At 45.0% G+C, this 23440-nt stretch overlaps 1 protein-coding gene across 1 annotated transcript in view; it reads left to right on the top strand.

Moving 5' to 3' along the window:
• BBS4 (Bardet-Biedl syndrome 4) overlaps window positions 1-23440 on the top strand; it is a 532628-nt gene that overhangs the window by 362573 nt on the left and 146615 nt on the right. Inside the window, exons 9-11 of the mRNA XM_085643924.1 lie at window positions 10102-10156; window positions 10928-10996; window positions 11232-11384. Coding sequence (XP_085500050.1) covers window positions 10102-10156; window positions 10928-10996; window positions 11232-11384 — 277 coding nt within the window. The remainder of the gene's footprint in view (window positions 1-10101; window positions 10157-10927; window positions 10997-11231; window positions 11385-23440) is intronic.

The following is a 23440-nucleotide window of genomic DNA, read 5'->3' as shown; positions in this document are numbered from 1 at the left end:
CGGGGTCGCTGGTCCTTCACTGCACATGGGCTACGTCCTGGTCAGCGCAGCGATAATTACTGTTCACTCTGTGGCACACTTCCTGGCATACGGGGGTCGCTGACTTTGTCCTACACACAGGCAAGGACTTGATTGGTGCAGTAGCCGTTTCCTCACACCTCTCTCAGGTAGTCCACTCAATAGAATTCCCCATTGGAACTCGCTCTCTCCAGCGCTCTCCTCTTCCTCACAGGGCACATTGGTCTGGACAAGCAGACTGGTGCTCCATGTTCCAAGGCAGGTGGTCTTGGATTCCCTCGGTGATGAGCCCTGATCCAGCAGGGAAACTAATCTGTCTTAGCCCACAGTCCTGGTCACAGGCATAAGTCTTGCAGAACATCTCCGTGCACAGCCCTACTTGCTACTTGACAGGTGACAATGTTTGGGGTCTCAAGCTCCCCTTCTTATAGTCCATTTCCAGTCCCCAAATGGCCCCAGAGTCTTTGAAGTCTATGTTGGGGGTTTGCTTCCTTTTGAAGTGCCCACTCCTCTGCCCTCTTCTGAAAGCAGTCTGTCACAGCAAGAGTGACTCTACAGCTGATAGCCCCACAGGACAGGCATGTGTGTGACTAGAGTTCACAACTGGAGAAGTCAGCCACAGTGATATGTGCATCAGAAGGTTAGTCCGTGGCCTCAGCCAAACTCTTTGATTCTCTTATTAGCCCCATCTACTCCCTGAGCTGTGCCAGAGCCCCTTCCTTGTTACCTTTCTCTGAATCAAAGAGCACCCTTGGAAGTGCACGGGAACGCTTGTCTCTGCCCTCACCAGTGTGTCCCACGCAGCTTACAGGATTGAAGCAAGACACAAATCTTTGTTGGGAAATTCATCTACCTCCTCTCCATGTTTCACCTTGAAGCCCTGGGTCTCCCAAAATGTAACCCATTGTCTGCCATATATTGTACCATTCACAGGCACACAAACAGCTAGTACATACATTTAACATGCACGCACTGCACAGCACTATGTCTTTCATGCACTGTAACACACACATACACTCTGCATTTAACATGCTTGCACTGCAGAGCACTACATCCTTTATGTACTGTACCACTCACAGGCACATATATATATATATATATTCAGTGTACATGTGCTCAAAATGCATGCATTGCAGTGTTTCATTATCCTTGTATTGTACTCTTCCTAGGCACACATACACTCAGCGCAGATACACCACTCATACACTGCGCAGCACTCCACATCAGTCCGATGTAAGCCAAGGGGCAAGATAAGCATACAGCAGCGGAAATTTGAATGAGTGAGCCCATTTATTTTTATTTTTCTACTTTTATGATTATTCTAACCCAATGATGTGTTTTGACTGACTGACAGTGAGGAGTGTTAGAGAATGAGTGAGTGAGAGATCTGTGAATGAGGAGGATGAGGCAGAAAGAGTGTGATTAAATGAAAATGAGTGTGAGTAGGAGTGTTAATAAGTATGAGTAAGTGACAGAAGAGTGAATGAGAGAACGTGCAAGAGCATGGGATAGAAAGAATGAGAGACTGTAAGAGGAAGAGAGGAAGTGCGAGTGAGAAAGTGTTAGTGAGTCAAAGTAAGAAAGTGAAAGTAAAAGTGAGTCCAAGAGAGAGAGAATGAGAGTTAATGTAAGTGAGCGTGAGTGAGAATATGGTGTAATGCATGCAAGTTTGGCATTGGCCTTGGCATACTGAAGGTAATTCATGGCTTAAAGGAGCACCCATGACAAAGTACTGGTGCTGGCATACTGAGGCAGTTCTTAGAATAATAGGCACCTGTGACAAATACTGGTAATGGCTTACTAGATGTACGTCTTGGCATAATGGGCACCCATGGTAAAATACTGTTACTGGCATACTAGAGATTTGTGACATATGGGGCGCAAATGCAAAATGCGGGCTCTGACATACCTGGAGGAAATATTTGGCATAGGGGTCATTCAAGGTAATTTTTGACATAAAGGTCAGCCATGGTATATGGATGGCATTAATTGCAGAGTTCTGATTTTGGCATATTTTATGTAAATTTTGGCATGACGGGAGCCGTCATGGCATGGGAGCACCGATGACAAAATGATGGCCATGGCACAATGGAGATTCTTTTCGACGTATGGGGTCACTCATAACACATTTTGAAAAAATTGGAATCCACTACTGGGGAGTGCTTTTTGACATATTTATGTGAAAATTATGCTTTAAAATGTGCTATTTTCTCTCATTTTAGAGATAGAACCCAGCAGGTCCTCTTAGCAGGAGTTTGGCACACTCGATTCACTCTCTCACTACAATGCAGGGAAATTATTATTCCCTGACACTTTCAAAGATCATTTCAGTATCCGAATAAAGATGGCATCTAGAGGTAGAACCCAGCAGGTCCTCTTAGCAGGAGTTTGGCACATCGATTCACTCTCTCTCTACAATGCAGGGTAATTATTATTCCCTGACGCTTTCTTTTTTTTTTGTTAAAATTTTTATTAGAAACCGTTGGTACACAATAAAATACAGACAAGGGCCTACAACCACCAGGGCCGGCCGCTATGGAGCCCGATGGCCCACAGTGCAACACCACACATTAAAATGAACCAGAGGCAAAGCTCCCGGCAGTTCGTGAGCACATGTAACAGGCCGCGGCCATAGGCCAGTAGCAATCGGAATAAACAGTTTCATTTTTTATTAAATATAAAACACACTCAAGGCAATGAGAGTCCGAAATAGCAGCGTGCTCTTCCCAGGACGGGAAACAACGTACAGTGTCCAAAACAGTTCTTGTCTGGAAGCGGTAGAGGGGGGCAACGGGAGAGCAAAGCATGGAACACATCCCCGCTTACACAGTCCATCCATCGAGTAACCCATGCGCAGCAAACCGGGCCCAGTGACATACACTCTATGAAGGATTTTTAGCTGTACGAATCGTAAGCGGGCTGGGATCGCCACCTCTTTCGGGGAGGCCACCGCCGATACCCAGTCCTCATCGTCCAGTTCCAAGCCATCGCCCGTCCATGCCTCCCGCAGACGGAGCAGCAAGTCCGCGCGATCGTTAATGAGTTTCTTATAAATCAGGGAGATGGTGCTGTCGGGCACGTAGCCATCCAACACTCTATCCTCCAGTGGGGAGTACTCGGGGATAGCAGCAACGTCTGGAAAAGCCGAACATAGCGCATGGTAGACTTGAGCATACCGGAAGTACTCTCTATCGTTTAATTTGTATTCAGTTTTAAGCATTTCAAACGTTTCGAAAGACCCCTTCGCCCAAAGATCACCCACCTTACATATACCAATCATATCCCATTTCTCAAAGCCTTTCGATCTCCACAAACAGCCCAACCGCGCAGAGGCATACAACGGCGTCGCCCGAGTCAAGCGATCCCTCCACCCCATCGCAGCATTCGCCGCGTGCCACACACGTACCGCAACCTGCGTGGGTCCTGTCAACCGCGTGTCTGGGGTCACCGAGTACAGCGCTCTATTATAGTCTCCACCCGGGAGCAGAAATGTATCCATCTCGAAGGCCGGATTCAAGGCAGGACCGTATATCCCGTGGTTCACCGACGCCAACTGAGTCGCCCAATAGAATCGTTTAATATCGGGGAGGGCGACCCCCCCATCGTACCAAGGGAGCGTCAACTTGGCGAGAGCAATCCGCGGCCGCCCGTCCCAAAACAGTTGGCGCTGAAGACCCTCCACCTCCCGGAAATAACGGGCTGGCACGACATCTAGAGTATTTTGCAAAGCGTACAAGAAGCGAGGTAGCGACATCATTTTAAACAATGCCGCCCGTCCGAGTGGCGAGAGCGGAAGTCGGCGCCACCTCGCGACGTCGGCCTTCAATCGCTGGAGGGGAGGGAGAAGGTTTCGCTCATAGAGGACCGCGGGATCAAGTGAGATAAAGATTCCCAAATATTTAAACCCCAGGGTAGCAATCTGGATAGGGCAATCCCGTGGCAGGAGGGGGCCCTCACCCGAGAGGCCGTAAACACACGACGTGGCCCAGTTGATGACCAGGCCGGAGTTGCGACCAAAAGAATTCAGTACGTCCACCAATACAATTAGCGACTGTCGAGGAGAGGTGAGATACAGAAGGATGTCGTCCGCGTAGAGGGAGACACGGTCTTCAAACTCCGGCGTCCATCTAATGCCTCGCAACGACGGCTCCCAACGCAACCAGGCGGCGAGAGGCTCCAAAGAAAGTGCAAAGAGAAGGGGTGATAACGGACATCCCTGCCGCGTACCTCTCCCCAGTGCGAAGGAAGCCGATACCCTACCATTCACCACCACCTGAGCCAGAGGGTCAGCATATAGTAATTTTACCCAACCAATGAACTCAGGGCCGAACCCAAATTTCGCCAACACGGCCCAAATATATGGCCACTCCAAAGTGTCGAACGCCATAGTAGCATCTAAAGATGCCAAGATGGCCGGCTCACGTATAAATTCCGGTCTAGCAAGCACGCCGTGCAACCGCCTCAAATTTAGAGCGGTATTCCGATGAGGTATGAAACCGGACTGATCCTGATGAATTAAGTCGCCCACGACCCGAACCAGTCGATTAGCCAATACCTTGGCCAGAATTTTGGGTTCTGCATTCAACAGCGAAATGGGCCTATAGGAGGCGCAGCGATCTCGCGGCTTCCCCTCTTTGTGTATCACAACTATGTTAGCGAGGCGTTGGTCGGGGGGGAGGAAGCCCGCCGCACGTGCCGTGAGAAACATGTCCCGAAGATGCGGCGCTATCTTATCGGGACGCAACTTATATAGTTCGATGGGAAGACCATTAGGACCCACAGCTTTACCCGATGCGATCGAGCGAGTGGCCAGAGCGATCTCATCTGACGACAACTTCGCCTCTATCAATACTGCATCAGCCTCCGATAGGGTTGGCAATGCAATGTCTCTAAGCAACAGATGAGAGTCCTCCTCCGAACGCACAGAAACCGGAGAGTATACCCCGCGGAAATGGGCCGCAAAGCAGTGAACGATCTCCACCGGGTCAGTCACACGCACTCCATCCATTCTCTCCACAACGGGCACCACCCTGCTCGCTCTCTCCTTCTTATCCAACCAAGCAATCAACTTTCCGGCCTTATCCCCCACATCATACAGTCGTCCTAGCTGCTCTCTACTCATCCCTTTAGCGGCTTCCGTGACTAGCGCTCTATAATCTGATTGTTTGAGGCTGAGAACATGCACTTTCTCATCAGTAACTCCCCGCTCCAAGTCCTCCTCCATTTCAGCTATTTCAGTTTCCAGGCGAACCACCTCTGCTCTCTCGCACCTCTTAGCATGGGAGATAAGGGACAAGGCCTGCCCCCTGACCACCACCTTATAAGCCTCCCATAGGGAGACGGCCGACGGCACCGACCCCACATTATCATTAAAGTAGTGATCAGTGGACTTGACCAGTTCCGCGCGGATCTTAGGGTTACGTAGATACCAGGGGCTAATAGGTGCAACTCTCCCCTCTGCCCCAGGGACAACCTTCAGTTGCAACCATATAGGGGAATGATCAGAAATACCTCGGGCTAAATGACGCACCTCCCCAATCATCCCAGCCTGGATCGCCGGCATAAGCATGTAATCAAGTCTCGAGAGACTCCCATGGGCCCCTGAGTGAAAGGTATATTGCGCCTGACCCGGGTGCATCAATCTCCAGCAATCTACAAGTTCCAAAGTGTCCAAAAAGCCGCTCAACCAGGCCTGAGCCCTAGGGAGATCCCTGGGGGGGTGACGGTCCTCCAACCCGGAGACAACGGCATTAAAGTCACCCCCCAACACCAGAACCCCCCCAGGGAGTCCCAGGACCAAACGCCCCAAATCAGCAAATGAAGCCGTCTGTAACCCCGGAGGTACATACACAGCAACGAGCGAGATAGTCCTACCCTCCCATCTCCCCACCAGTGCCACATAGCGCCCCCTATCATCGTGAAGCACCTCATCAACTTCCAATGGGAGAGAGGCCCTAACCAAAATGCTCACTCCCCTAGAGCCAGAAGTGAAACCAGAGTGAGCGGCAAGGCGATAGCCCCTCCTATTTAGGGCATGGAAGGAGTTCCCAATCACGTGTGTCTCCTGCAGGAAAACAATGTCGGGCGAAATCCGCTTCAAAAACTGCAGCACCACCCCGCGTTTGATCCTGTCCCCAAGTCCATTCACATTCCACGAAAGGATTCTCAATCCCCTACCCCCCATCCCACTCCCGTGCATGATACCCACATCCCGGAAAGCACAACCCGGCAGAGAACTTCACATTGCCTTGCGAAACAAACAAACAATCCCCAACAACCCCCCTCCCCCACAATCCCCAAACCACAACTCCCCCCTCCCTGCACCCCTGCTTGAGCCCGAACAGCCCCCCCAACTCGCAGTGGGCCTGTCGCCCTAACATATACCACAAAAAGAACCCCAGAAGGAGGAAAGGGCCCCAATAAGCTCCCCACAACCCCAAAGCATTTGAAGGGCATATTGTGCCAATCTAGGGTCCAGTTGAGCCAAGGTACAAAACGTCACCAGTTCAGTCCATTACCAGGAACCAAGTTCTAGTCCTGCGTCACCAAATCCCGTCCGCTCTCCGCCATCCGACTGTCTCGATCCTGTCCCCGAGGCAGGGCATCCAACCAGTCTCCAGCCGCCTCCGGCCGGTCAAAAAAGTGGGATCGACCCTGGAACTCAACCCGCAGCCTCGCCGGGAATAACATCGCATATTTCAGCTCCATGTCCCTCAAGCGCCGTTTGACACCCGAAAATCCCAGCCGTTGTTTCTGGACCGCTTGCGTGAAGTCCGGGTAAAAGCTGACATTAGAGTTCTCAAACTTCAGCGGCCCGGCAACTCTAGACGCCTGAAGGATAGCATCCCTATCCCGAAAGTTAAAGAGCCGTCTAGCCCTGCTTTCAGAGTCCTCAAGTCGACGGTCCGTCAGATCACTGGCTAGCCGCAACCTACGGACCTCCATCTGCAGGGCGGGCACGTCCACAGTTAGACTCGACGCCGCTCGACTCAAGGAGTCGACCCGCTCGTTAGTTTTGGACAGGTCTGCCCTGACCAAATTCACATCGATCAGGACCGCGTCCAGTTTCTGAGCCAGGGTATCAAACTGCTGACCCACAGCGGTCTTCATCTCCTCAATGGCGCCCATGACGTCCAGCAGGGTCAATTCCGACAATGTGCCGGAGACCTCCTTAGACCTCTCAGGCGATTTATGCGAGCCACCAGGGGATCCCTTTGCCTGCGCATAACGATCCATGTTATTGACCTGGGTATAGGCACCCCTTCGGGTTGACTTGGGTTTCGACTTGTCTCCGTCTAGTCTCGCCGCCATCATCCGGAGTCCACCAAGGCCGGTACCCGCCCGCACCAGGAAAAAGGGGGGACCAAGAAGCTAAGTCAGTTGAGCACAGCCGTCGCCGACAGTAAGCCCATGTATAATCCGAGAGTCAGGCCAGACACTTCGCCGTCCGCGCCCCTCGGAAACACCAGCGTCTCTCGGCCGATATCAAAGAGCAAGCTTGAAAACGAAAGTGAAAGTGCGGGGTCCGTGGCAGGTCAAGCCCAGCCAGCCGCTGTTGTTCACTTCGTGCCCGGGCACTTCACCAGCTCGAGATCGGGGACCAAGGCAAGAGCAGGCCGCAAACTTCGGAGTCCAACCATTCCGGGTCCCGGCGTCCGATCTGAATTTAGAAAACGGGTGGCACCTCAGCGCAAGTTCATCTGCAAAAGCCCGTCAAGTAAACCAGGATTAAGTCAGGATAGACGTGGGAGGTTGCGGAGGCCCTCGAGAGCCGTAAGCCTACGCGGCCATCTTGGTTGCGCGCCTCCCTGACGCTTTCAAAGATCATTTCAGTATCCGAATAAAGATGGCATCTAAAATAGACTTTTGTATGCAGTTATCGAACTTCAGCTAATCATGTCAATTATTGTGATGCCACCGGGGTGAAGGTTATATGACGTCATTTCCTGGAAACATTCTGTTTCAAAGGTCATGTGATGTCACTTTCTGTGATTTCATTACCGTCAAAGAGTGTATAATTTCACTTCCGTTACCACTGGCAATTTGGTGGTTCGATGTCCATGTCCTCAATGGCACAGAATGTACTTGTAGGCAAAAAGACATTGATGGCCAATATACTGATGTCTAGTGTTAACACGTACTTATGCAAAGTACAGTACAGAGAGTAAATTCCCCAAAAAGACCCCAGGTATAATAGATGTTCAATATATACAACAACACTTTTCATATTAAATAAGCACTAAATATCTCATCTCAAAATGTCTTTTGACTTCAGAGTGTTTTCCTCCAAGTAAGATCTCAAATGAATCCATATATCATGGCTTATTAGTAATGGTTTGCATTGATGAGGTCATGAGCCATAATCTTATAAACATGTCTTGCAACTAGAAATACAGTGCAGCGTCATCTGTTAATAACCCCCAACATCAGTTGTGAGACCTACGTTTTGAAGATACTATTTCTAGAAACGTCACCAAGAGATGGCTTTAGCTCATTAACATGACAGTGTCTACAGTAAAATAGCAGCGGACACTATATGCTTCAAGAAAACAGAGATGTAATTAAACAAAACACACTATAGCTATGCTAAGAAGAGGAGAGAAAATCTTTTCATTGTATTGTAAAACCACAATGCAGCTCAATGTACACACTGACTATTAGTGGAATTTTCTCCCATCTGATAATGTGTTTAGAATGATGCATGAGTCAGCTTAAAAATAGTGCATAATTATTCTTGGGCAGGTGAATGCCTCATTCAGAGGGAATAGAATCCTGCTCCATGAAGAGGATGCCAGGCGCATGCCCATTAATCTCTCCAGCTTCCTTTCCCCGGCCAGCACTTGTTGTCAACTGGCCAAAGTGGAGGAGCTGACTTCCGAGCAGCATTGTCCCAGATGAGATTGATCAAGTGTAACTAGATTTGGGAGTGTAAACTTAAGCTAAACGACAAACAAGAAGGAGAGTGTAACTGAAAGCCTGTGTCTCAACGTGATGAAGCATGATCTCTCGCCAGCATACCCAAGACATTTTGGCAATACCAAGCAACAGTGAACGTCTGCGACTTCTGAGTTGTGTGCTGAAGCTGAGAGCTCAGCTCAGTCCGGGTGCATCAGAGATCACACCCATCACAGGTCCATTACCTGTGAGAGACAGGCTGGCAAGTGACGAGACAGACCCAGTTGGCGAACATATTAATCTGCCACTGTCTGCTCAACTACACCCCTAAGGCTGTGTTTTAGAAATGCAGAAATGCATGTGCCAGGTTACATTTGGAATACAATTTTTATTGCTTCAGCTAATCACAGTAGACCAGCGTCAGGCCTTAAAAAGCCATAGAGCGGGGCATAAATTGGTAGTCTGACTGTATCTCTACATAATGGTTGCTTACCACCTTAATCAGAAGGGTTGACAAGTATGGTAATTGCCTCCTTGCTATGGAGAAACAAAATCTGACTTTTCTCTGTGATTTCAGTCTTAGGTCAGTTGCTCCATCACATACAGACCATAAATGTCTTAATGATCTTGAAGTCTTTCAACTAAGTTAACACAAAACTAAGCCAACCACCAAGCGGGCTATCTCCTTGACTCAACATGATCCACTCTAGATTGTGTTGTCAAGAATTGCTCACTTTGTTGTGGGTACTGTTAATGTTAGTTTAGTACTGACCCAGCTTCCAAGTGCTCTTAGCGTTTGCATATAAGAGAATAAGTGCAGAATAAGGTGATTAATGCACTTGTTGTAGACTTCTGTTTGAATTCTCTGGTCAAATTGTATTCAACATGTAGGTCTGTGTATGATAGCATTGAGGGATAATTTGAACACTTGAAATAGTGTGGGGTCTATATTTTTGTCATCAGTGAATAATAAAAATGGCTATTGTCTTATAGAATATAGTGGCCTGCTAGAGAAGTGTGATTACCCCCGACTATACATGCATCATGGATTACAAAAAATGCTACTAAAGTTGACTTCAATATTCACTTTGCACGTTCGCTCCAGAAAAGGGAGAGCTGCTCTCTAACATCTGATTACAAAAAACGCTTCAAGAACTTGACTTGATTTGTCAACCTTTTACTTTGCAGGTTCTCACCAGAAAACGCAGAGCTGCTTACTACCCTCGGACTACTGTACTTACAAGTAAGTGCTGCTCTAATTTTCAAATGCTCTCCTCACTTTGTCTTTACTTTCACTTCTTTGTGTTTACGGACTTAGTGGTACACCTCAGTCATGGAACCCTAGAAACAAGATGGAACATTGGGAAAGACTCTTCTATCCTACCTTCTGAAACTCCCCATATGTGTATGAATAAAATCTGTTTATGGGGGCAGTGTTAGTCAAATGGGGGGCCTTTTATCATAGTTTCACCAATGGTTGTAGTTTAACTGGAACAGATTTGGCTGCTTAGCTCTCATCTGGTTAAAGAGAAGTTGTAGTCCTGGGCCTCACTATGTGCTGTTGTCTTCCTCTCTACTGCATCCACTGCCTACGTTGATCCTCACCCCAAGCAAAGGCATTGTCTTCCCATAAATAGAATAGCCAGAAATTCCATTCCCTAAGATAAAGCTATTCGTGCAACTGTGCGTTCTGGGTTTTTGTCATACTCCGGTGGCAACTTTGCTTTCACATAGTCTGTCAGACCCTATAGGGATACTTACCTGTATGTGATTCTCATTGGCGTTGTGAAACTGATATGACTACACTGTTGAGTAATCCACTTTCTCTTGTGTTTTTGTTTAATTTTTGTGAATACTCTTCTTTTTTCTATTCTTGCTAAATGTTCATCTCTCTTTGTCTCTGGCTATCTCACTGTCGGTTTCTTGTTCCCCATTATTTTTTTGCGTTAGACTTCATTAGGTATGTCTCTCCTCTGTCATTATGTATGTTCATGGTTGCCATCTGGTTTTGCAGCTTGGTGTCTACCAGAAAGCTTTTGAACATCTTGGAAACGCTCTCACTTATGACCCTGGTAACTGCAAGGTAAGATGATCCATTATTACAAAAAAAGTTTAATGTGGCCGTTGTCTATTTTAACATTTCTGTCTAAAGTCTCAGTGAACTAAAGGCATTTTTTTACTGAGACTTTAGACAGAAATTTTCTGCAGGGAGGGAGAGGCCAATAATAAGTTTGATACAAGGGAAGAATCTTACTTGGGGGAGGAGGCAACATTAACCCTTGGCAATGCACTGTAACCATTTTCATTGTGCCTTGTAGGCTATTCTAGCAGCAGGAAGTATGATGCAAACACATGGTGACTTTGATGTGGCCCTGAATAAGTATCGAGTGGCCGCACACAGCGAGCCTGAGAGCCCGCCCCTCTGGAACAACATCGCTATGTGCTTCTTCGGCAAGAAAAAATATGTGGCAGTGAGTCCCGCTCACTTTTCATTGTTTTTACTTGTTTTTTTACTATTTCTGTTTATTTGTGTCCTTTTTTTTACATATATGTTGCTATTTTACATTTATTGCTTCACTGATCTTCTTTTATTAGGTCAAGCCTGGGCAGGGCATGCGCTGCTGCGAGGCATGCTGTATTGGAGGATGGACTTGAAGCCCCGCCCACTCTCTGCCCATATTTTTAATTGGCTTGCGCTTTATTTATTTATTTATTTTGCGCCCATGGGACGCTTTCACATTCGTGGAGGCCGCGCCCCTTTTTTAGACAAGCCCCTCCTAAAGAAAGGTGCGCTGCCGCTATTAAAGTGAAAGTGTGGCATTGACGCTTTTACAAAAAAAAAAATCATCTGTTTGTCTACTTGACCCACAGATGCTTATTTCCCCTAAGCGCCCCATGCCGCAGTTTCACTTTAATGTCGGCCAAGCCCCTTTCATTAGACGCGACATGCCTAAAGAAAGGGACGCGCCCTCCATGAATGTGAAAGGGCCGCATGGATGCTAGTAAACAAACAAATATTTGCAATGCAATAAGTCTCGCATTTGTGAGAGTTTAAGCTATTGCATTGCCAATAGCACAAACTCTCGTAAATGCGAGATTTATTGCATATGCAAATGCTTGTCTGTTCTTCTCATCCAGCACCCTCTTTACCTTCTTTCTTCCTTAATCTCTTCTCATTCTCTATGTCTCTTAACGTTTAAGGTTTCATGTTTCCATCTATCACTTCCTTTTCAATTAATAGCCTTCCCTCTCTGATCTTGCCACTCCATTTCTTTTCATTCAACATTTGCTCCCCTATCTTCTGTCACTGCTTGAATCGTTCACTTTTTAATCTTCATTCCATTCATCTTACTCTTCTGAAATTCATGTTTCCAGCATGTGATACTGTAGATCACATCCAAGCACACTCCTACGATGCAGTATTGGGCATGGATTTTGCAAGTTGTCTTTCTTGGGAGAGGTTTCAGCTTTGAGGCAACTTGGGATTCCTCACCAAAACCCATAATACACCGGGATAAAGACTATTTTTCCATTACTGTTTTTTTACACCCTTAGGTCTGGAAGTACTTTCCGAGCTCCAGTACTGGTGCTACAAAAGAAAATCTTTTGACTTTAAGGACCGTAATCACATTCCATACCGTACAACCGCTGACCATTTCGAAATCCACCTGGACACAGAGGATTTCGATGCTAGTATAAAAATGAATCAGTCAGGGTGGGTGATGGAGTACGCTTCTTTCAAATTTTGCTAGCGGTGCAACAGCACATTTTGGTGGTCAGACCAGCACAGTGTCTGTGACCCTTGTTTACCAAGAGACCACAAAGACGCAAACCAGCCAGGACTATTAAATGAAAAATACCATCCACTATCGGAGTGAATATCCGTGGGTGCATTACAAAATGTAGTGCCTGAGAGAATTCTGGCACCGAAGACTTTGTGGGCACATACTCCAAAAAGAGAGGGAAGGGCCATCCAGTATCTCGGGAGGCCCTTTGCAGCACAGTTCAGAATGTCCATCAGAGAATTTCGAAGAAAAATAGTCTCCACGGCCAGCATGTGAAACCTGCACCCAGGACACAGAATGCACCGAAGACACCCACCCAATATGAGAATCTTCCCTCCAGGAGTCTTGACTTCAGGACAAGCACCAGCCTTGAAAGAGGTGAACTGCAAACCCTAAGGTGGTGGAAAGAAGGCATTGACTGCTGGCAACTACCACCGTTTCAGAGCTTGTCTTGGTTGCCTTGATTCCTAGAGACACACCCAAGACCCAGAAACACAGTCTTTGGTATCAAAATGAATTCTGAAATCTTCTTCAAAACTAGTACTGACACATATTTTGACATAGAGTGTGACACCCTCTCTAGAGCTGCAGAAGAAGCGTGTTGTCAGGCAGAGGAATATTTATGTTCACCCTCAGATATGACAGATACTTGCATATGCACCACAGCAAGAGCCTTGGTCAGCCCAACATAGGAAGAGGAAGCTTACTTTTGAACTGACTAGTTTGGAGGAACTTAAAATGTTCCCTATACCTAAAAAGACTCTGGCTTAGAGACACCAGTCCTACCCTTCCAGTGCCGTCACCAGCACACTAGCCTTCATCACAGCCAACACCACACACTGAATTCGACACATAGCATGGGCCAGCTTTTTTTGACACATAAAGAACCTATCTAAGCTGATGATGTTGATAACCCCCGGCAGGACTACAGCATGGACTCCCAAGAAGATCCATTGTTGAGCTCTACATATTGAAGGCTTATCTGTCAGATTACTCTATAGCATCTTGTGCCATCGGACTGTGCCTCATGACAAGGTGAAACTCTATGTGGCTGAGAAGGATGACTACTTTATGGTTGAAACACTCTCCATGACTGAAAGATCGACCCATGTTATAGTGCGTGACCAAATGTGCAGACAACATTTTTAAAGACCCAGTAAAAACAAAGATTGTAACTTCTTCTGCGTTAAGAAGTACAGGGTGGCACCCATCGAATACTTGTAGATCAGAGGTCATGTACTACCTCACTCTGTAGTGGTACATTCTGGCAAAAAGAGGATCTATGCCCAAAGCACCGGAGACACCGTCACCACCTGATAAGGAAAGCCACAAAATGTATGCTGCTGGCAAGATGGTGTACATAGTAGCAGTGGCAGCGCCAACTCAGGGTTCCTGCTCGCCAGGTACCACTGAGGAGATGGGACAGCTGATGAAACACCTCCCAGAGGCCTATTGCAAGAGAGGCAAAGAGTTTGTGCAGGAGAGTAAAGTAATGTCCATTGTTAATATCCAACACACTGGATGCTGCAATACTAAATAACACAAGACCAACTCCGAAAGCATGCACGACTTAGGATCTCAGTCATCTGTCTGGATGTTCAGCAGAAACTACTCTGTGTTCCGTTCAACGGCGTTCAATGGCAATAGTCTCCAGCATGTACCTAACCATCTACCTTGACAGGGTGTTAGTGACTTTACTAATTCTTCTGTTGTCCGCAACCCTTCTGTCTGCCTGGAGACTCTCATGTGTCGGTGACACATTCACTGCTGAAAAAGCCTTGGTGACCTCGATCTACGCTCATTCAGCTATTCATTTTTAAATAAGACAGTTATATACAAACCTCAATTTCTGACAACAGAAGAATTAGTGAAGTCACTAACACCCTGTCAAGGTACATGGTTATATTGATGCTGGATGCTTTTGCAATTTTTAAGTTAGATTGCTACTAAAGCTTCCCTGGCGCTGACCTGAGGATGACCGTGGCCTAGTTTGGCAGTGGGGCAAAATGTTGACACACTCTCCTAAAACTGAACTGTGCCTTTCCCATTGATCAGATTAAAACTCCCCTGTATTTAAGCATAATAAGATATAGACTCCGATCAGTGTGATGTCTATCCATTTTAATACTTGTATTGAATTTATTTACATTATTGACTGCACTAAGCACTGCTAGCTTTTCCCTGCTGTGTAGCACCCTGGTTTATCAATGAGGTCTTTATAATAATATATTTAGTGGCAATCTGCACAGAATCAAAGTCATTGCTGTCCTTGAATATCTGTCAAGTATTCTATTTGTAAAAACCAGTTGGACATCAAATCATACCAGGATATCAAATTACTACAGGGTCAATCATTTACTCTTTATGCTCTCTTAAGAGTACTTCCTGAAGGACCACTGTTTTTAGGTCGAGCCTAGCGGCAGGGCGCTTGCACTTCTCACTCTGCGAGGCATTCTGTAATAGAGTATGCAGTAGAAGCCCCACCCACTCTCCGCCCATATTTGTCATTGGCTTGTGTCATATCCTTAAATACTGACTTCTGAATCGTAAATAGGCTTGTTAGTCCCTCCTTGCTACTGCCTCGTCTGCATTTGTTACTGCCCATAACGACTGGACCTTTCACTTGGCTTGTTACACGGCCTGCATTATAAGTGAGTGAGCACTATTTTGTTTATGACACTGATAGGGACAATGGCAGCTGCTTTTTTTTTTGTATTTGCATGCTGACGCGGCGCCCGCTTCAGGGACACCGCGCTCAGTTTAAACTTTATTTTTTTTACTATAACATTGTAAATGCTTGGTATTTACAATGCGACCATTCCAATGCGACCATTCGAGCGGTGGCTGGGCTCCATGGCTTTTGATTGTAGAATGCACTGATATTCTATTCTACAGCTGGCTACAATCATTCCGGATTCCCAAGGCACATCACATTGCACGACTGCAACACGTCGCTGAATCACTCGGGGTTTTCTCACAGTCTAGCCCAAAGCGTGGTGTCATTTTCCCTGCTGTCTAAGGTGTACTCTCAAGTCGTAAATTGTTCAGAGTTGCTTTTTTAGAAGCCTTGCTTGGTGCTCTAGCCCAGTCTGTCAACCCTCGAAGACAGACATACTTTTGAATGTCGCATTCACCCTGCTCCCTGAAATGGAAAGTGCTAGCTGTATTTACAGTAGCACCGCTTCCAGTTTTTACAACAAATATCACAGAACAAAATGGAATTGAAATAAAGCACAAGCAGAAAAAGGTTAACCATCGTCGGATCCACAAATGAGTAAGTTGTTATTTAAAATATTATCTGTCAAAAATCAGCCGTTGCATTTCTGAAATCTGGGACTTTTCGCTGGGAAAACAGTGATGGGAGCTGCCATGAAAAGAAAGCACCCGGACTGTTCTTGGGGTCTGCCCTGTGAGTCTTCATGCCAAAACATGCATCGGGTGCAACTTTCCCTTTAAGACCATGGACTTTGTTGTAACCTCTCACCTGAGGTTTACAGCGAATGGTAGGTGTGCTCATGTGAATGAGGATTGCTCTTTCTTGGTCCGAGGAGGATGGACATGTTTCAGTCCTGGTCCTGCAGATCACCTCAACAATCTGTTACAAACTTGAGTGCTGGCTTCTGTTTTGACATCTATGTTTACTAAAAATGAAAAGCTGATATTTCGGTGCAAACATAGTGGTATGTTTATGAAGATGACCATTCTTTGTACTAGAGAAGTGGGAATGTTTATCCAAAATGAAACCTATGTACTCCATAACGAAATGTGTGTATTTTCAGAAAGTGTCAGGCTGTTGTTTGAGAACAGTACTTTTGCATTCCTGAACCATGTCTGATATTGAGATTTGCGTAATAGTTTGTGCTGACTTTAAGATAGGCATTGCTGATCTAGGTTCCTTGTTACTAGAGTACAATTTCTGGTCTGGCTTGTTAATGGACTTCAGCTTTTATATTGATAATGCTTTTTACAATATTATCACTACCGCTGGGTGAAGCCTAAGTATGTATTAGTGATATACCGAGAGTCCTTTCGGATCCTAAATGTCTCTGTAAACTTAGCAGTAGCACTGTTGTATGAGCCTCTAAGATTTGCCTAGCTCTCCTTTTCCTGCCCTGCGATTGAGAGTTTGTATAACAGTTATTGTTTAGGTCGAGCCTGGCTAGCGCATGTTCTGCTACAAGGCATGCAGTAGTGGAGTATGACTTTGAAGCCTTGCTCACTCTACGCCCATAATTTTAATTGGTTTGTGTCATTTTCCTACGTATACAATGGATTCCGAGTCGTTATTAAGCTTGTTAGTCCCTCCTTGGTACTGCCTTGTCTGCATTTGTTACCTCCCATAACGACTGGACCTTTTCTTGTGTTGTTACATGGTTTGCTTGATAAGTCGGTGAGCACTATTTTCTTTAATGCTCTTCCCCTATTCCACCCATGACATCGCAGCACCCCCCATCTTTCAGTTTAATAATAATGTATTTATTCGAATTGCAGTGTGGTCCACTTTAACTTAGCAGCTGCGCTTATTTAAGATATGGCGCAGGCCGCTTTCGCTTTAGTGACTGTGCTTATTTAATTACCAGCGCAGCCGCACTATAAAAGGTTTTGAAATCAATTTATTTTTTTTACCTTTGGTGAAAGTGCCATATGCACTTTTACTTAAATGTTCCCTCAAAACGGAGTTCCTCCTAATTGCCCCCCCCCCCCAACAAATCATCCACCATCCTTGAATGGATGAAGCACCTAACTGCACTCAAAGGGCAACCTCTCATTGTGGAATCAACTAAATCATTAGGTGTGACACTGGACAGAAACCTAAACATGCGGAAGCATATCAGCGCCTCCATAAAAGGAGCAATTTTCCACATGAACACCCTGCGAAGACTGAAACCCTTCGTACCAGCTAATGACTTCAGACAAGCAGTTCAAGCCCTAATAATCCCAAGAGTGGAATATGGGGCGGTAGCCCTAGTCGGCCTCCCCAGGGCAACGACGGCTCCTCTAAAAGCAGCGATCAACTCCGCTGCGAGACTCGTCACAGGTTCAAAAAGAACATCGCACATTTCTCCTGACCTTAGAGCACTCAACTGGCTACCGTTTGAAGCTAGAATACAGCTGAAGATTGCTTGTATGACGCACAAGGCACTACACTACAATTCCCAGAGCTATCTAGCTCAGAAATTGGTACTCTCAGCTGGGAATAGAGCCTCCAGAAGTTCCAAGAATCTTCTTCTGAAACCACAACGTTTTGCCAAGAAAAAAACAAACAACCGGTCCTCCTCTGGAAAGGCTCCCAGGACCTGGAATGCTTTGCCTAGAGAAACAAGACTGAACCCTTCCACTGCTTCCTTCAAAAAAGAAGTGAAAGCAATTCTCATGGCGAAATTCATGTGAATTATTTACCTACGACTGGACGTTAATCACTAGTAGATATTAGTGAGCACTGTATTTAATTACTAGTTTGAATTATGGAGCACCCTATGTCTGAATCACCTACAATTGTACTTCTTTCTATGCTTATACTTGTCCAACATATGACATGTAAAGCGCTCTGATACTCGTAAGAGTCTTGTTTACGCTATGTAAAATCTTCAAATAAATAAATGTTGGCTGCACCCCTTTATTTAGATGCTGCTCACTGTAACCTGAATATGCGAGCAGTGTTTAAAAAAAGGGGTGCAGCTACCATTAAAGTGCTCTCGCATTTGCGAGAGATTGAGCTCTAGGTATTAAAAATGACAATGCCTTTTATATGTATGTTGCTTTTAAAAACATATAAAAAAAGCATTGTCACTTACAATGACAGTAGCTTAAACACTCGCAAATACTTGTTTCTATTGGCACGCTGGAAAGGTACACAGGTTTTATGGGGACAACCTCATATATGTGTGTTGTTAGCATGCGATCTACAGCAATACATGGTGTAAATGAAAAAGTCACTTAATTGTAACAATCGGTTTGCACCTTGTAGTGCTTGTAGATTCTGAAGCCCCCACCAACCTCCTTAGATATGAGTTCTTATCTCAATGTTTTTTCACTCTATAAATATTTATATCATCCTAATTACAATCCACCAAACACACTGTCTTGCTGCGCAGCACTCACATTCCTTCTTTCACCTCTTTAAGGTGTGGGTGGTGGAAAAGTCTTAGGTGGAGTCTTTGTCCTTTTACAATGTGGGTTTCGGGCAGAGACCACTGGTCGGTCACCTTAAACCCAAAACGTCTTCTATGAAGAAAACCGACTTGCAATGTCCGCACCCAACACTGGATGGCTGGAGTGTGTGAGCATGTGAATCTACAGCATTACAAGCTGCAAACAAATTGTTACAGGTAGGTAACATTTACCATCTTCGATCTCTCGCCATCTTTAGTCACTCAGTCTCTCCTTGTCTGCTTACATTTTCTGTCACGCTTATTTTCCTTTCTCTCATTTCTGTCACTTTCTTCAATATTATCATCCCATATGCTTTTTTTTACATTTCTCCATTGCACATGTCCTCTATTAAACAATAATGAAAGCCTAAAAAACCCAATAGTTAAGAAAATGCAAAAACTAAAAGGCCTGTGCAGCATTAGCTTATCCTCAATTAGCTATGTTGAGCAAAAGTTCAATAACAAAAGAAGAACAACCCATCTCTTTAGTCAATATTAAACCTTGTATCACTGACATAAAAAGGATTACAAGAAAAAAGAATCATAACACGTGACAAAAAAGCACATCCACAGTATACAAAATACAATTACAAACATAGTAGCACACAAACCAAAAAATCTTTAACTGTCATCACACTGATTAGTTAATATTTGGATTCCTTATTAAAGTAAGTATTTACCTGTACAGCCAGCTGTTGTAGTCACTAAAGCCTTAAAAAATAACAAATCTCTTAGAAACTTTGTAATTCAGGGTTTGCACAGATAGCATACTATATTGTATTTGTTTACCAATAGTCAATATATTTTACCTCTAAAATTCCTTTTTATTTCATCAAATACTGCTAGGGGAGAGGATGTGGCTTAACGGCTAGTATAGCCTACTTTGATCTGGTTGGAGGCTCAAACATCCTGTGATTCTGGGCAAATGACTTAATCTCCCCTTGGCTAAAAATGAATGTATCCGTCTGTAATACAACTGGTTCTCATGATACCTTTGGGTCACGTTCACGCTATATAAAACTGCAACAAAAAAAAATCTAGGGAACAATTTTTAAGAAATTAACAACCAACATATTAAACCTTGCAAACAAAGAGATAGCTGAAACACAGGGCGTCATTTTGAAAGAAAACCCAAAGCTGGCTAAAATTTAAAAACCCCTCAATATTCACCAGAAAAACAAAAGTTACTGGGAGGTTATAGTTAGGAAATAGATTTAAAAAAAATCCAAATTCATTGAAAAAAACAGAGGTTACAGGGAGGTTATAGTTAGGTTCAGATTTCACTCGTACAGAACCATAGAAATTCAGCAGTTATAGTTAGCTGAGCTAACTAGAATTTACGCCCCTGCAATGTTCTGCGTATGACCACATATTACATCACTCATGACACGGTTAGTGACATCACTGATGACATCTCAAATGACATCACTGATGACATCATCCACAGAACCACTAACACATCCACACACCCACTTGCACACCCATATAACCACTCATACAACCGTTCACATGCCCACTTAAAGATCCATACAACCACTCACACACCCATTCAATCACTCACTCACCCACTCACTCACCCATGTAGCTAAAAACAGTACTACTCACTCGCCCATACAGCCACTCGGACACCCATTCACTCATCCACACAATCATTTACAAACCCACTCACATATCCATACAAGTACTCATACGCCCACTCACTCACCTAGACATCCACTCAAACAGCCACTTATTCACCCATACACCCACTTACACACCCAGTCACTCACCCATAGAGCCACTCACACAGCTTCTCAGTCACTCCTACAGCCACTGTCACACACCCCACCCACTAACCCACCAATAGAGCAACTCATTAACCCATAGAGCCACTCACTCATCCACCCACTCACACACCAATACAGCTGGTCACACAACCACTCACTCACCCACACAGCTACTCACACACTCACTTATTCACCCTAATCTCCACTCACACACCCATACAGACACTCAGACACCAGTCACACACAGATTCAGACAGTCTCACAGCCAATCCGATTGCATATATTAAAAAATAGTATCTCACTTACGCTTACTGGATGATGTCATCAGTGATGTCATTTGAGATGTCATTAGTGATGTCATATGTGATGTCATAAGCAGTGCATTGCGGGGGCGTAAGTTATATATAGCTTATGTAGCTATAACTGCTGAATTACAATGGTTTTGTACAAGTGGGAATATAATTGGAATGCCTCATGTGTGCAGGTGTCGTGAGAAAGGCTAAGTCAGCCGAAACACATCTGACCCTAGTGTGTATCATCTACGTAAATAAACTATGATTTAAAGCTACGCGGATTGCCTTTGCATTCATCATACATGACCGAAGAGTGGTGTAAGTTTAATATGTGCAGGTGTTCTGCGAGCACCCCTGGCATTCGGGCTGCGCACCACTTTCATGCAGATTGAAAGGATGAGATATATATTATATATGTGTGTGTGTATATATATGTGTGTATGTGTGTGTGTATATGTGTATATATGTGTGTGTGTATATGTGTATATATATGTGTGTGTGTGTGTGTGTGTGCATATATATATATATTACCTACTGGCGGTCGCCAGTAGGTAGTTATAGTTAGGACCACGTTTCCATAGGAAATCCGCAACATTCTATTTTGAATAACTTTGGCGCCGGTCGACGAATCCTCGCGAATTTTTCAAAATAGGTGGGGCGCTACGCTCCGCTCCTACCCTGAAAGTCTCGGGGGGATTCGTCAAGCGGGGGCTGAGATAAAAGGGGGGTCCCAAAACGCGCTTTTCCCATGCATTTTTCCATAGGACCTTTAGACACAGCTACAGCCCGAACGGCTGAACAGAATTACTTGAAATTTGGCAGAGAGGTAGTCCTCAGGTCAAGGAAGTGCCTTTTGTAGGTTTGGTGTAAATCTGTTCAGTAGATTCTGAGAAAATAGCCTTTAAATCAATATATATATCTGAGCCAGCTTACGGTGCGCTTACCGTACGCGTACGGTGGCGTGCGCGAGCGCGATTTTGATTGGCTCTTAGATCTTAGTAAACATTCGAATCAGTCGAAACCAGGAAGCGACGGCCGCCATTTTCTCTCTCGCTCTCTGAGTTGGGCAGCAAAAACGAAGCCAAAAAATGGCTAAAGAGGCAGTTTCGTCACATCCTAACCACGCAGCATTGATATAGGGGTCCCCAAACAACCCACAAGCCCAAAAAAAAAAAGTATTTTTTTTTTCGGTAATTCGCCGATTACGCTTACCGTACGCGTACGATAAAAATTAAAAAAAAAAAAAATATTCCACATTTTCCCCACCCCGTGTGCAATTGGTGCCCGAAGGTCACCATTTGTTCATGGCTTATTACAGATATAAAATTAACAAAGAATACATTTCAAAAAGATGCGCATAATATGTCCCCCATGTGCGCACGGTGCGCGAAGCGCATCGAGCGTACATGGCCCATCCCGCATAATGTGGGCACGCGGTGCGCGCAGCGCACCGCGTGACCACCGTGCGTGCACGGCACTAACTGCGTAAAGTGGGCGCGCGGTGCGCGAAGCGCACCGCGTGCTCACTGTGCGCGCACGGTGCGCGAAGCGCACCGTGCGCGCACGGAACGAACTGCGTTAACTGGGCGCGCAACGCCACGAATGGCGTAAAGTAACTTAGCATTTAAAAAACCTTGCAAATTCACTGAAAAAACCATGGGTTTCACTCACGTTATAGTTAGCTGGACATTTTACTGATAAAAAACCAATGAAATTCCCCCGTTATAGTTACTGTAGGCAACTATAACTCACGCGACCGTAATCCTCTGCTGATGCTAATACTGTATTTAGACACTTATTTGCCCATGTCTTCTTCCATTAAATTTTAGCTATACATATATTACAAATATTTTTTTTTCATAAAGACACATATGTCATCAGCAGAGGATTACGGTCGCGTGAGTTATAGTTGCCTACAGTAACTATAACGGGGGAATTTCATTGGTTTTTTATCAGTAAAATGTCCAGCTAACTATAACGTGAGTGAAACCCATGGTTTTTTCAGTGAATATATATATATATATATGTGTGTGTATCTATATATATATTCAATGAAAAAACCATAGGTTTCACACATGTTATAGTTAGCTGGAAATTTTACTGATAAAAAAACCAATGAAATTCCCCCGTTATAGTTACTGTAGGCAACTATAACTCACGCGACCGTAATCCTCTGCTGATGCTAATACTGTATTTAGACACTTATTTGCCCATGTCTTCTTCCATAAAATTTTAGCTATACATATTTGACAAATTTTTTTTTTTCATAAAGACACATATGTCATCACCAGAGGATTACGGTCGCGTGAGTTATAGTTGCCTACAGTAACTATAACGGGGGAATTTCATTGGTTTTTTATCAGTAAAATTTCCAGCTAACTATAACATGTGTGAAACCTATGGTTTTTTCATTGAATTAGCAAGGTTTTTTAAATGCTAATTCCTAACTATAACGTGTGTGAAACCTATGGTTTTTTCAGTGAATTTGTACGGTTTTTTAAATGCTAAGTTACTTTACGCCATTCGTGGCG

The sequence above is a fragment of the Triturus cristatus genome, chromosome 3_1 (assembly GCF_964204655.1).
Source record: "Triturus cristatus chromosome 3_1, aTriCri1.1, whole genome shotgun sequence".
In the NCBI taxonomy this organism is placed as follows: Eukaryota; Metazoa; Chordata; class Amphibia; order Caudata; family Salamandridae; genus Triturus; species Triturus cristatus.
This window is presented reverse-complemented; position numbering and strand designations above follow the sequence as displayed.